General features: G+C 48.8%; 6 protein-coding genes across 6 annotated transcripts; 1 reads left to right on the plus strand and 5 right to left on the minus strand.

Annotated features, from left to right (window-relative positions):
• Positions 1-128: 128 nt before the first annotated feature.
• BDV37DRAFT_263783 (uncharacterized protein) lies at positions 129-2,021 on the minus strand. Its single transcript, XM_032083601.1, has 2 exons — positions 1,069-2,021; positions 129-1,007 (listed from the first exon to the last, which is right to left on the minus strand). The coding sequence occupies exons 1-2, from the start codon at positions 1,482-1,484 to the stop codon at positions 620-622; spliced, it is 804 nt and encodes a 267-aa protein (XP_031935531.1). The 5' UTR covers positions 1,485-2,021; the 3' UTR covers positions 129-619.
• A 285-nt stretch (positions 2,022-2,306) lies between these two features.
• BDV37DRAFT_263785 (uncharacterized protein) lies at positions 2,307-3,342 on the minus strand. Its single transcript, XM_032083602.1, has one exon. The coding sequence runs from the start codon at positions 2,806-2,808 to the stop codon at positions 2,575-2,577; it is 234 nt and encodes a 77-aa protein (XP_031935532.1). The 5' UTR covers positions 2,809-3,342; the 3' UTR covers positions 2,307-2,574.
• Positions 3,343-3,431: 89 nt separating this feature from the next.
• Positions 3,432-4,777, minus strand: BDV37DRAFT_263789 (J domain-containing protein). The gene is made up of 3 exons (XM_032083603.1): positions 4,651-4,777; positions 4,035-4,562; positions 3,432-3,985 (listed from the first exon to the last, which is right to left on the minus strand). The coding sequence occupies exons 1-3, from the start codon at positions 4,693-4,695 to the stop codon at positions 3,476-3,478; spliced, it is 1,083 nt and encodes a 360-aa protein (XP_031935533.1). The 5' UTR covers positions 4,696-4,777; the 3' UTR covers positions 3,432-3,475.
• Positions 4,778-4,975: 198 nt separating this feature from the next.
• Positions 4,976-6,226, plus strand: BDV37DRAFT_288698 (DNA-directed RNA polymerase I subunit RPA43; the record flags this gene model as incomplete). The annotated part of the gene is made up of 1 exon (XM_032088309.1): positions 4,976-6,226. One exon carries the CDS (start codon positions 4,976-4,978, stop codon positions 6,224-6,226), a length of 1,251 nt encoding a protein of 416 aa, XP_031935534.1.
• Positions 6,227-6,596: 370 nt separating this feature from the next.
• On the minus strand, positions 6,597-8,392 carry nfr1 (putative AIF-like mitochondrial oxidoreductase (Nfrl); the record flags this gene model as incomplete). Its single annotated transcript, XM_032085535.1, has 3 exons — positions 6,597-7,863; positions 7,921-8,110; positions 8,170-8,392. The coding sequence occupies 3 exons, from the start codon at positions 8,390-8,392 to the stop codon at positions 6,597-6,599; spliced, it is 1,680 nt and encodes a 559-aa protein (XP_031935535.1).
• Positions 8,393-10,141: 1,749 nt separating this feature from the next.
• Positions 10,142-13,337, minus strand: BDV37DRAFT_34616 (uncharacterized protein). Its single transcript, XM_032090497.1, has 3 exons — positions 13,317-13,337; positions 12,622-13,190; positions 10,142-12,549 (listed from the first exon to the last, which is right to left on the minus strand). Exons 2-3 carry the CDS (start codon positions 12,972-12,974, stop codon positions 10,305-10,307), a joined length of 2,598 nt encoding a protein of 865 aa, XP_031935536.1. The 5' UTR covers positions 12,975-13,190; positions 13,317-13,337; the 3' UTR covers positions 10,142-10,304.
• Positions 13,338-13,569: the final 232 nt, after the last annotated feature.

The raw sequence follows: 13,569 nt of genomic DNA on the forward strand, positions 1-13,569 counted from the left end.
AAAAAAAAAAAAAAAAAAAAAAAAAAAAAAAAAAAAAAAAAAAAAAAAAAAAAAAAAAAAAAAAAAAAAAAAAAAAAAAAAAAAAAAAAAAAAGTCCAGAACCACTCGATCGAAGAAAACGTGGATAGCAAGACTCGTTCATTCTAGAGAATCGGTTTGAATCGCAAATCCCTTGCATACCCTACTGATACCTCTAATGAGAACCTCGGTTGCATCTGTAGATCTATTCCCAACGTTTTTCTGCATACAATAAACATCCCCCACATGGTCTTGGTAGAGGGGGTAGCTCAGATCTTGCGTAAAACCCCAAATCCAGCAAGCATAATAGTACAAACAATGAACTAGAAAGGACAAAGACAGATCAAAAGGCTATTGAGCGTGCAAACTCAGGTAAACACAGGTAGGAACAGGTAAAACTTCTGTCAGTGGTCAGAAATGACAGAAAACACATGAGGTAGCCCATTATGGGAGTGAAAGATAGAACTTCCCAAACGCCAATCCAACCCATACAAAGGTTAAACATTAAAACAACGCTCCAGGAACCATGGAAAAATAAAAAGGTAGACTGAAATTAATGTACACGAAGGGTGATAGCCGAGTCAAATTATGGGGGTTGCGCCTATGCGGCCATGGCAATGGCAGGTGAAGAGGCCTCTGCGATATTCGGAGGGACCGGAGTTAGGTCTCCGTCGCCAGAGTTGCTCTTCTCGCTAGGAACCCCGCTGGCGCTTTGATTCGCCTTGCTATCGCTATCACCGGTCTCTAGGACAGACACCTTGATTTCGCCATTGTCGTCTGTTTTCTGAGGTCGAGGAGTTCGCCAGGTCGGTAGCTGCCACTGGATGCCAGTGAAGCTCTTCAGTTGCAAGGACTTGCGTTCCCATTTACGGCATGGAGCACCCGAACGATCAAGGGCGCGAAGGCCAGCATTAATGGCGCCGGTGTTGGCTTTGGGCCCTAGCCTATGGGATGATGCGATTTTGACGGGTTCGGAGGTACCGTCGTCACTATTACTCCTTAAGTTAGCATGTGTTTGCAGTATCAGCTAGGGAGACAACAAAGACCTACAGTCTAGGCTTCTTCTTCGGACCAGGCTTCCCTCTCGGCTTAGGCGTTGTCTCGCTCGTCTGATTCAGACTTCGTTTGACTCCAGGCTTGGGACCAGGTACACCTTTGCGACGGGGGGTGTCAGCAGCTGAGGTGCCCGCAGCCGGTGTAGATGCAGCATCCGATGCATTGTCGGACGGATGGATAGGCGCTTCCACGAAAGATGACGCCGGGGAGGAGGGTTCCTTCTCCTTGACGGGGGAGGAGGCTCTGGACTCCTCGTCCTTAATGTTGCTCTTCTTCCTGTCTTTGACCTCTGGGGGCGGAGGACTGGCAAAGCGACTTAACAAGTCTGGCGAGAGCTTGAGGACGACGACCCCTTTCGAAGAGGGCCCAGACCTACTGGAGCGACCGTTGGTGGCAGTGGCAGCGGGCATTTCAGCTCAATGGGTATTCTGCCGATGTCGATTTTAAGAGGGTATGATAGAAGAAATGACAATTAGCCCCGATGGGTGTGAAGGGAAGGTAAAAGCCGTTGAGACGCGGAGTGGCAGTGTTGGTGGAAGGCAGAAAGTTGGATATTTTTTAAATGGCGATTGTGACGTGGGTGACGGACAAGTTGGTTGGCTGGAGAAGTGGTTCCAGACGTCAAACGCGGCGGCGCGACTTGGTCAGGGTGAGGCAAAAGTTTGACAGGGCTGATGGAGACAAGAGGAGCGAAGCACGAGTGACATAGTCCGGTTGGATAGTGACGATGATGAAGTTGGATGGTTGAGGATAGGAGAAGATGAAGAGAGGGAGAGGGGCGGAGGGAAAGAAAAAGGACGGGGGATGGAAGAAAGGGATGGGGATGCGCCGTGTGGTGGTTTCATTGTTGGTGTGTGTTCATCTCGTCTACTAAGTAGGGAACAGCCAGACTTTCACACGCTCTCTCTGTTCTGTGCGGTCAGTCCAGTGACTGTCCAGGAGACGAGAAGCTGAACCTTCTGCGGACCGAATCACCCTAAGGAAATTTACCGCGCTCGCGTCTCGTACCGTTTCTTACGCGTGGCTTCCGTGGCTCGGGGTTGAGGAAACGTCATCGGCCGGGGGTTTCTGACTGTATGGGACGTTCAATTTAATTCATTCTATACTACCTCACCTACTAACTATACCTACACAGTACATATTCTTAGTATACGTACCTATTAATATTTCATTTTTTTTAATCCTTACCCTTGCTGACTGATTTCTAATTTTGCTAACTGACTTGATTTAATAAGCGCTCTTCCTTTCTCTTACTATCCATGAACAATAGTCTCATTCCCTAGACACAGGAAGTGGGCTCCTCCTGCCCATGCTCCATGCCCAGCCGAGTTAAATTAGGTCGTTCCATTCATCCTAAAATCTGAGAAAGAAGTGGGAAAGTATTGGAAAACCTATCCTTCTCAGAGGATAAGAGATTTCACGGAATACCGAGGCAGGAAATGGAAACCTCGTATCTATCTTACAAGTTAAAAACTTTTTCTTTTTTTCTTTCTTTTTTTCTCACCTTCCCATCGATCGAGCTATGGATCGCCAGTCCCGCTTATTAGTGAGGTAGACTTTTTGGCACGACTTCCACCGCTTCCGTCCGGGTTTGTTTCGTAGGTACGGGATACGGGTATTCACTTCTAACAGGTAATTACAGATCCAAAGGATAAGGAAGAAGGAGAAAGAAGAATTTGAAGCGCGTTTGCGGTATGAACCTAGACGGCCTTCCATTATTGATGAATCAGTCATACCCTACAACTAGCATACTGCAGACCTTCACTCGACACAGGTATCTAGACTACTAGACCATATAACATCTATTCACTGATGATACATCTACACTACCAAGTGGACCGGAACAGAAAGATCCATTGTGTTGTGTTGTCAGATGATAGACCAAAATGACTGGGGGTACATATGCTGATGCCCATTCAGGAAACTAAAACGACTACTACACAGTAACCTACGTGACTAGTACCGAGTAAAAAGGCAGTAAGACTTGAACCAAGAAATCCCTCCCGACCGGTTCGCCACAAACGGAATCACAATCACACAAGGCCTCGAATTACTAAATCAGAAAACCGCGCAATGGCCGGGAAACGGGCTTTATGTCCGGGTTATCCGTTCCCATTGATAATCCCCAACCGCCGAGAGTTATTCACTCAAGTAATCGAACGAGATAGGAATAAAAGGGCTCAATATTATTCCGAGTCCAGCAACTTGGGGCGAAAATGCCTTCCCTTCAATCTCACCTCAAATCTGTCGATGTACAATATCTATTACTATCGGTGTCCATCTACAACGAGGATATCAATCTCTATAGTAGTTCATGACCTCTAATGAACTAGCTTATCAGATATAATACTACCGAACTTGAATCCATGTACAATTAACCGCCCATTCTAAAACTCCAGCGCTAATCGGCCTTCTTTTCTTGCCTTTTCCGTTCGATCACCTCCCCCACAGCTTGCTGCACCCCGGAACTAGCCCGTACACTGCTCAGGACCAACCCCTCCTTCATGCCCTTGCGTAGCGTGGCAACGCTCTCCCGATCCCCTTTGAATGGCGCGAATCCCAACTGCAACAACCGCGTCGACTCACCGTCTGTAGCCCGGGAGAGCTGAGCTAATTGCGCGAGGCGCTGCATAGTTTGTGGGTGGATACGCTCGCCCGCTGCGGAAGACGACCCTTTGCTGACCTCTGGCGGTGTCACCTGCGAAATAAAGATATGCAGCATTACGGAGGCACGTTGCGCAAGGGTCAAGATCTGAAATGGTAGGAGATAGAAACTCGGTGTCTTCGTAGAAATCCCCAGTAACTTTTGCAGCTCCACAGGGATATAGGATGCGGGGAAGAACAATGCTCTGGGCTGCGTGATCAAAGCTAGTTCAAGAGTGATCAAGACAGCAAAAGTAAAAAAGCGCCACTGTGCACAGTTAGGGGGAAACAAACAACAACTGAAGATGATCACTTACATAACGACCCCAGTTGGACCACCAGGTAAAGTTCAAGATGATAATGGTCACGAATCCTCCCACATACTGCGGTATCGACCGCTGCAACCCCGTAAATAGAAAATCCTGCACGGTCTTGACATTGCTCCAGCCAAGGATATCGGGCCCAAATCTATCGTATGCAAACCGCTTCGCAGGATCCAGTAGGGTATCTTGCGCCAGCTTCAAATATACAAAGTAGTCGTCGGAAGGCATGCCATCCCCCTGGTTGATCTTGTCTGGATGATGCTGCGCAGCAAGCCGCCGGAATCGCGATTTTATCGTCCTATCATCGGCCAATGGAGAGACTCCAAGGGCTTTGTAAAAATCCCCGGCAGCCTGAACCCGATGAAATGTCTCATAGAGCGTGTATAGGAGATAGCTTGTCACGACCAGAATAAAGATACGACGGCGATGTCGGGCATAGCGCGGAGAGGGGGGTTGGGGTCGAGGTTCACCCGCACGAATGGTAATTCCATAGTAAATATTCTGAACTATGGAAGTCGCATACTATATCCCACGTTGTCAGTAACGGCCATAACGTGCTGTGTGGAGCGCAACGGGAACCTGGAGAGGAAAGGTGAAGGATGACACTCACATTTGGTAGAAATGCCCAACCAGCAAAAGATAAAAGAGAGGCCATAAGGTTACTACAATTCCGCTCTTGTAGGCAGGACGTGAAACCAGCTATTTCTTATTATATACAAAAGTTAGCGCCATAAAGCACTATCGCATGTTGTCTTCTTCCATGGAGTTGCGCTCGGCGCCTGCCCTGAGCCTTACCGCCCTAGATACCGCCTTCCATTTCCCCACATGAGCAAAGGAAAAGAAAAAAAAAAAGTTTCTCGACATCTGAAAATCCACCGGATATCAATTCTCAAGAGTACTCCACAGGCGCACCCATTGCGCCATTATCGAACACAATGGCCGTCGACGCGATGGAAATCGATTCGGACCAGGTCCCAGCCGCCGCACCATCCCCAGAAAAAGAGCGCAAGCGCAAGCACAAGACCAAGGATGCATCATCCTCATCGCCGTCAAAGAAGAAGCGCAAGCACGAATCGAGCCAATTCACCGACGAAAGTGCTACTCATGACAGTGAAAAGAAGAAAAAGAGCAAGAAGTCCAAGGATAAGGCAAAGAGTAAACAGGCCGGTACAGGAGGAGCACCAATTCCGGACTCGCCTTATGTTCTGACAACCGCAACGCTCTATCTTCCACTATCGCCCATCTCGATTTCCCCAACTCATGCTAAAGCCTCCCTCCTGGCGGAACATCTCTCTCCTCTCCTCCTTACTTATTATGCTCCCCTTCAAGGAATCGTCCTGGCCTACTCCGATGCCTCGATATCGAGTACTCCACCTTCCTCATCTACATCCTCTGATCCCGCAGACCCCAATCCGAAACCATTGACTCTCGCCAAGACGGCGGGCGAATATGGCGTGCTGTACGTTTACCTGACTGCGACGTTCCTGGTTTTCCGGCCACAAAAAGGTCAGATTCTCGAAGGGTGGGTCAACGTCCAGTCCGAAGGCTTCCTAGGTGCCGTTGTGCTCAACCTCTTCTCCGTCGGTATTGAACGTAAGAGACTCCCTTCGAACTGGAAATGGGTTCCACCAGGCGAAGAAGGCAGCGTCAACGGAGACCAGCAGAAGACAGCTACCGCATCAGAAGATGATGAATCCGAACCGTCTGCCTCCTTCGATCAAGAGAAAGAACACTTCAACCCCGTCTCGCTGGCAAACCCCGTCTCCGACACCGTTAATGAAGAGGTCAATGCTGAGGATGACGAATCTGTCGCGGAGGGCTACTTTCAGTCTGTATCTGGTCACCGTGTTCGCGGCACTGTCCGTTTCCGTGTCGTCGATGTCGACGTCATCCCCGGTTCAGAGCGCGATCGCAGTTTTCTTAGCATTGAGGGCACGATGCTCTCCCCGGAGGAGGAAGCCAGAGTACTTGAAGATGAGCGTAATGGTATCCTGACCACATCTGCCACCCCTCGGAGGGGACTCAGTCAAGAACCCCGCGTTTCCATGTCCGGCGCACTAGCAGCGCCATCGGTAGCTGCTATCCCAGAACCAGAAACTCCCAGCAAGACCAAGGAGCCGAAGGCCGAAAAGGAGAAGAAACCCAAATCCTCTAAGTCTAAGAAGAAGGAAAAGAAGGAGAAATGATTTATGGATTGAGTTTAACTCTGAGCGTATTACGTCTCGATTAAATTCAATCAAGTTATGTTTGTGTATAGAAGTTAGCATTTCATGTTCTATATTATTATTATCACGTTGGGCGTTAGAGGGAGAAATCAAAACTTATTCTGGAACTATACATGCGACCCTTGCGGAAGATATATATCTGCATGTTATATCTTATATGTGCAAAGCTAGACCAATCGACAACGTTGGTTGTTTGATCAAATGGTGCAATAAGCTGATAATATATATCGATTGGTAACCATATAAGCTTTTTTTGAAAGACTTAAATAGCGAGCTCACCCATGAATTAAGAGCAATCAATAATCTGTACTATTGAAGCAAACAATGTGAATTAAATCCTTATACCCTCCGGCAACCCTACTTTCAAGACATCAACACCACTTTCAATCTGGGACTTAGGCGGCATATCCTTCCGGCGCATCAACTCCGCACACTTCACCATAATGGGATCCATGCCCATCGTGGCAACGGCGACCACTGTATCGCCCTTACAGTAGTATGCGGCGAACTTGGCGTTCTTGGGCTCGCCCTTCAAAACCATGCTATCCCAGCCATTTGGCGTATTGCCGCAGTACCGCAATTGAGCGCCCACGGCAGACCAGAAAATTGGGATGAAGGCCTTCGGTTTCAGGGATTGTAGCGATGAGGCCGAGCTTGTGAGGCTATGAACAATGGCGCGGGCGACGCCGCGGCCAGCATTTTGCGCAACGTTCCAGTGTTCGATGCGAGTATGGGTGCCCTTTGGATCCGTACCGGGGCCATGATAAGGGTATGTGGCAATGTCACCGATGGCAAAGACATGGTTGTCTAGACCAGGGACAGCAAAGTGCTCATTAGTCCTGATGGAACCGTCATTCTCTAAAGTAATAGCCTGATTGTTCTTGAGGAAGTCGGTTGCTGGACGCACGCCGACACCCAGAATGACAAGGTCGGCTTCGAGGATGGTGCCGTCATTGAGGTGGACTGCCCCGACCTTGCTGGAATCCGAGCTAGAAGGTGTGGCTTTCGCAACGCCGGCCTGAAGCTTGAATTTGACACCCGCCTTCTCCAGATTGCCTTGAATGATTCGGCCGACCTCCTCACCCAGGACGCGTTCCATAGGGGCCTTTTCTTGACCGACAATGGTGACATCGTTTTCTTTGGCGAGTGCGTTGCCCACCTCCATACCAATGAATGAGCTACCAATGACGACGATCTTCTTGTTCTTCTCGCCTACTGCCTTGAGGATGGACTGTACGTCGGTGACAAAGCGCAGGAGGAAGATGTTGCCTAGTTCGTTAAAGCCTTCCACAGGGAGAGTGCGTGGCACACCTCCAGTAGCAAGTACCAGCTTGGTGTATGGGTATGCCTTGCCCGACTTAGTGGCCACAGTCTTCTTGTTGAAGTCCACCGACGTCACTTCATCAGTGACGGTCTCAACGGAGACGCTCTCGTACCACTCACGAGGGCGCCACTCGATCTTTGAAGGATCTGAGATCAGAGCCTTGGATAACTTGGTTCTGTCAATAGGCAGATTGGGCTCTCGAGAAATGATGGTGATGTCACCCTTGTATTTCAACTCGCGAATGGCCTCTACAACACCAAAAGTACCGCTTCCACTGCCTGGAGTTAGATCCACTGCCACCAGGAATGATGCATGCATTAAGAGATCTTACCCTCCTACAATGACCAACTTCTCCGGAGTGGAAGCACTGCACGGGGCAACCGGATCTCTTTGACCGGACTTAATGGTCGACTCCTCTCCCTTGATGTAAACCGCACCATTCTTCTCAAAGACTTCAAACTTATGCAAAGCTTTGGGAGCGGGCGCATCCTCTACATCTCCGGTACTGATATTAAAGCATGCTACGGATAACAATCAGTCTATAATGTCCTTCAGCTAGAGCAGAATGTGGCAGACTTACCTCCATGCCATGGGCAAGTAATCCGTCCCTCCGGAGCAACAACACCAAGTTTCAACGGAGCTCCATAGTGGGTACACTTAGGACTCATGGCATGAAATTGACCTTCAAAGTTTACCACTAGGACCTTACCGCCCTCTATACCTTCCACTTCGGACTCCACCTTGTCCATTTCCCTGATGTCCGCCAGGGACGAGATGTCCTTGAGTTTATATTCTTGTGCCATTTTTGGTGATGTGTGAAAGAGATTACAGGAATGTGCTGAAGAGAATGGTCGACTATGAACGGAAGCTGACCCGGCTGGTGTTGTGAGACGTCTAGATGACAGCGGGGTAAATTGAGAGCAAGGAGAAGTAGACAACAATAACCTAGAGAATGCGAAGCGGCGTGAGTGGGCTAAGTGGAGTGAGGTTGGGTGAGTGCAGCACGAGCAAGAGCAGACGATAGAATTGCGACAACCACAGCGGCAACGGGGGGTGGCGGTAGAATAAGAAGAGGAAAAAGGGATATGACGAGGAGAGGACAGCGAGTAGAAAACAGGTGATGAGAAGCTGTTGCGCGCCCCGCGAGAGAGGGGTACGTGCATTAGGATTGGGCGAGTTCAATGGATCTGAAGAGTACCTTCTCAGGTGCTAGTAGGAATGAATTATCTACTAGTAGACGTTTGATAATTTTGTTAAGGGAATTGGAGGTTACTAAAGCTTACAGAGAGAGAAAGAGAGAAAGGAAGGGATGCCTTCATCTATGGATTATTTGTTCTCCTGCCTGCGGTCATGATTATTTCATAGTATTGGGTTTCATAGATTAAAAGATGAAATTAATTAATTCATTGATAGTTAAACTCCTGGATGGAGCAATGCCATGACGTAAACGGACGGCCAATCAGCGACCAGGTTTTGTCAGACGTCATCAACGTCATCCTTCATCCATTTTGGCAGTTTATTGACTTATTGAACTATACACAGGATATCTCTTAATATGTACCATACCACAAACACATAGATACTCATACAAACCTTGATGGTCCAGAGCCATCATCGCCAGATGGCGCAAGAGTACACCAACCAACAAGAAAGATCAAGGAGACATTCGCTTACGATTCCGATCTCCGCTTTCCCCGCCGGGGTGATGGACTAATGCTGACCTCTTTCAGGACCTGTACTCTTGGCCCCACAGACGACAACCTGGTTTGTCTGCGGGTACTGGGGATACCATTCTGCATCCATCCTGGGCCTCGGGGAGGGCTGGATTGAGTCAAGTCGATTATTTCGCGGGATGTGGAGGAATCCTGAGTGCCCGGTGAGACGCTCCCTATGGCAGCGCTGAGCAATGATTCATCTTGCGACGGGTAGGGCTTCTTTTTCATCCTTGTTGACCGGTGCGGAGAAGGCGAAGAAGGAAATTCCACTGCGGACACATAATCCATTGTTGTATCGCCTTCCTTAATGCTGTGTCTCTGCTTTCGAGAACTACGTCGACGCCGGGTTTCGCGGGCGTTGTCGCTTTTGTAGAACGGATTGGGAACGACGGAATCAGTCGATGACCGAGAGACCGACCTTTCCGGAGGTTGATTCACTTCCCTTTTGACCGCAGGTGAGTTATTTGTCCCTTCGTTGCCATCGAACAGCTGGTCCATCAGGCGGCCGAACGAAACTCCGCTCCCTGGGGTGCTAAGCACCTGCAGATCGTCGTCGGATGGCGGTAGCGATGAGAAATTATCAGGAAAAATGGGAGACGGAGAAGAGTGGGACATAGACTGAACATCATTTCCCGGAAGGGGATGAGGACCGGGGCGAGTGCTGTCAGAATCATTCGCTTTCTGATCCGTAGCAGATGACTTCAGCGCCTGCCCTGATGTCGGGCTATAAGGCTGGAACCCATCAAACGTCGGTGACTTGATCTCAGGACTGACACCTCCTGTAGAAACATGTGTGTCATCAGTCGTACTACTTGTAGGTACCTCAGGATCCGGGTTGCTAAGCAGCTTGCTGGATCCCTTGAATGTCTGTTCACCATTTGCTAACTCGCTGGACGTCTCAGGCTGATTTGTAGCCGGACTGGGATTTCGCGGAAATACCTCTGGGGAACTTGGTCGGGTGAGCGCATGATTGCGAGGCAACTCGAAAGTAAAAAGGAGATCAATGTACTGACTTGCTGGTCTGCTTAGTCTTTTCAAGTTCTGCAGGCCGAAGAAGCTTCGGCTCAATAAGATCGGCAAAGGACATCTCTCTGAAGCCGTCATCTTCACCATCGTCTTCGTAGCCCGGCATTTCAAATCCAGTGTACTGAGGTTCATCTTCCTCAAGCTCTGTTTCCTTGACCTGTCTGCGATCTCGCTTCGCAAGCCGAAGATTGAGGATATTATCATCATACAAGTCATGTATCTCGGCAACGCGAAAATCGGTCACGGTGGGTTGCCAATTTGTGGCCTTCGACACATCCAACTGTTTAAAGGCAAGTACGCATCCACGTTTTAAGTCATCTTCAACAAGATCGCGAAGAGAGCTTCGGTCACTTGGTACTGAAGGTAAATCATCTGATTTTTCCTCTGCATTCTGCGCATCTTCGTGATTGTTTGCCTCGATGTACAGTTGCTCCGAGTCATCGTAGTTGAGCTGCAGATCACCGTCGACAAAACTATCCTCACCACCTCCATTATCATCATCTTCCTCATCGTAGACTTGGAGTTGCTGGCGCCTTTTCCTCTTCTTCCCTAAGCCCTTCCGTTGTCTTATGAGGTCACCTGCTTCGTAATCCCAACGCTGCTCGAAAGGGAAAGGAGGCGGTGTTAACTGAATGTCATCATAAACGCATTCAGTAGCTCTAATTATGAGTTTATTTTCCCAGTCCTCCTCCAGGTCACTCTCAAGAGCACCTGTAGGCTCATCAGACACTTTCTTCTGAGGAACGAAATTGCTTGCCTTCCCAGCGAGTTTCTTTCGGGTAGCTTCCTCGTCTTCTTTAGTCCGCGGCGTTCTAACACCAAGTGAGCCGAAGAGTAACCTTCTGGAGCTTGCAACATCTAGGGTACGTCGTTTTGGCTCTGGACCAACTTCGCCGGCCTCCTCCACAGCAGCGTCACGCTCCTTTGTGAGCTCTTTCGACTGCTTCTGATTGCTTCCCTCCGCCGACTTTAGAGGGGAAAAAGTACCGTCGGTGATGTCGATGCCCCCTGATTCAATATCGCGCAGCAACCTTTGTCGTCTTTCCTCGAACTCTTTCATCTCAAGGCCTTTACTGGAACCCGAGCTTTCAGGCACAAAACGCCGGCCCTCATTCTTTTCCTCCCAGTCTCGCAGAGCAGCAAAATCTGCCTCCGCGGGTAACGCACCGAGCTCCTTCAACTTTGACAGCCTTCGTCGCAATTTATTGCGTTGATTGCTCTTCTTCGTTTTTATGGAGCCATGGCCAGGTGGATTGGCTACAAGGGGAGCCGCTGATATCTCTTCATCTTCCGACTCTGAAGTGGAAATTCCTGAGTCAGAGCTAGAATCATCACTTAGTTCGGAGGATGATTCATCCGAAGAACTTGAGTCCTCATCGGAATCTGTGACACTGGAGTCACTCACAGAAGAGCTGCTGGCACTGTCGCTTGAATTGGAGCTTGACTCCGAAGCTGACGGTACTTTGGTTAGGGAGGATTCTTGGGGAGGAAGCATCGGCGATTCCTCTTTTTGCTGACTGAACCTAACTGCCTTGGAATCCCTTCGGAAGGACCCTGTTTCTGAGGAAGCCTGAATGGCCTGTGCAACTGAACCTCTGGTTGGCACTGCCTGCGGGATACTCAGCCTTGAGCGCAATGCGTAGCCTCTGCGCTCAGCTTCATGTTGTTCATCATCCGTGGGCTCGGTTTCTGGCATGGCTGAGATATCTAGATCCTCTTTTAGGTCCTTCAACTCATCTTCCAAGTCCCTAGCATCGATATCGGATGCGTCTGTGTCACTTTCTGATGCTTCGGCATCTTCAGTGTCATCAACGTGATGGCGAATAACGGTACCATTACCAGCATCCTCGTGACTCTCATGGTAGTCCTCATATTCATCCTCATCCTCATCGTCATTATACTCCACATTACCATCCATAATACCACTTTCAGGCTCATCAACGCCTCTGAGAGCAGAAAGCTCTTGGAAAGAGCGAATTCGCGGAAGATCCCACTCCGTATCCTCCTCGTGATATCCTCCTATATTATCTTGCGTCGCAAATGTCGTACGCCTTCTCTTACGTGGGGGGATCGTAATCGCAGGTCTTGAAGAGACAGGTCTTTTCAGAAAAGGTTTTCCAAAAGGTACACCGTCTATGAGGTGCTTGCCATCGGTCGAGATTTGATGCCGCCCAGTCAATCGCCTAGCCCGCAAGTCGGATATTTGTAGTGCGCGAATCCTTGATTGGTCGGGTGTAAGTAAACGACACTGTAATGCATGCTTCGTCGGTACATGGTGCCTGAGTACTCACAAAATTTCGTCCCCATCTCTTAAAAGACCTTCCACCTCCATGAAATGTAGACACTCGGAGCCCCCAACTTCAACTACATAGTCTTCAAGTCCCCATTGCCCACTGAATTCACTGTCAAACAGTGCCGGCTCCGTCTCAAGAGGAACAACCTCATTTACATCTTCTAGGAGCTGAGCAATAGTATAGCCGCCATTCGCATAGAGCGCATTAGGCGCGCGCGAAGAGGTAATAGCTGAAGCAAATGCAGGGAGCGCAGACGATGTATTCTGACCGTAAAGAGACGGCGATGCCGTCGTCCACAAAATGCGCGTTACGGGTAGACCGTGGCGTTGAATAACGAGGTGGAGACGCATGATGGGGAATGTCTGATTGATATATCTTTCCTTCTTCGGGATTATTGAAATTTAATCATTGAGAAATAGCGCTAGTGAGGCAATGTAACATGCAATTGTAATAGGTGAGGCCCTGTAGGATTGATCGCGTCGGGTACTCTCACAGTTATGTAGTAAAACAAGTAGCTCGGACCTTCTGGCAATGGGAAGAATATGTAGAGCCGGTAATTCAGTTAGCTAGAAAGGATTGAATTAGTATGGAACCAGTGAATCAATAGGGAAGAACATATTGTGGCAAGACAATTTTCATGGGGCGCGTGAAGTAACACAAGAGAAGCTCGACAAAAGAGAACCAGAGCTTACTTTTCCGAATTTAAATATCGCCCTAGACCTGATTCGTCCCACTAGTGCCTAAGGCCAACATAAGATATACTACTGGAATCACTCACCGCAACTTGGGTAGGATTTATTAGTAGGAGTAGTACAGAACTAAATATGGACGGGAAAACAAACAATGAGATTTTCAGCCTAACTGTATTCTAGCCCTTGGTGGTTTAGTGAGAAAGGTGCTGCTGCGTCGCTTACAATACCAATACCATTGGGCACATGGATGGTG

The sequence above is a fragment of the Aspergillus pseudonomiae genome, assembly GCF_009193645.1.
Source record: "Aspergillus pseudonomiae strain CBS 119388 unplaced genomic scaffold BDV37scaffold_126, whole genome shotgun sequence".
Lineage (NCBI taxonomy): Eukaryota > Fungi > Ascomycota > Eurotiomycetes > Eurotiales > Aspergillaceae > Aspergillus > Aspergillus pseudonomiae.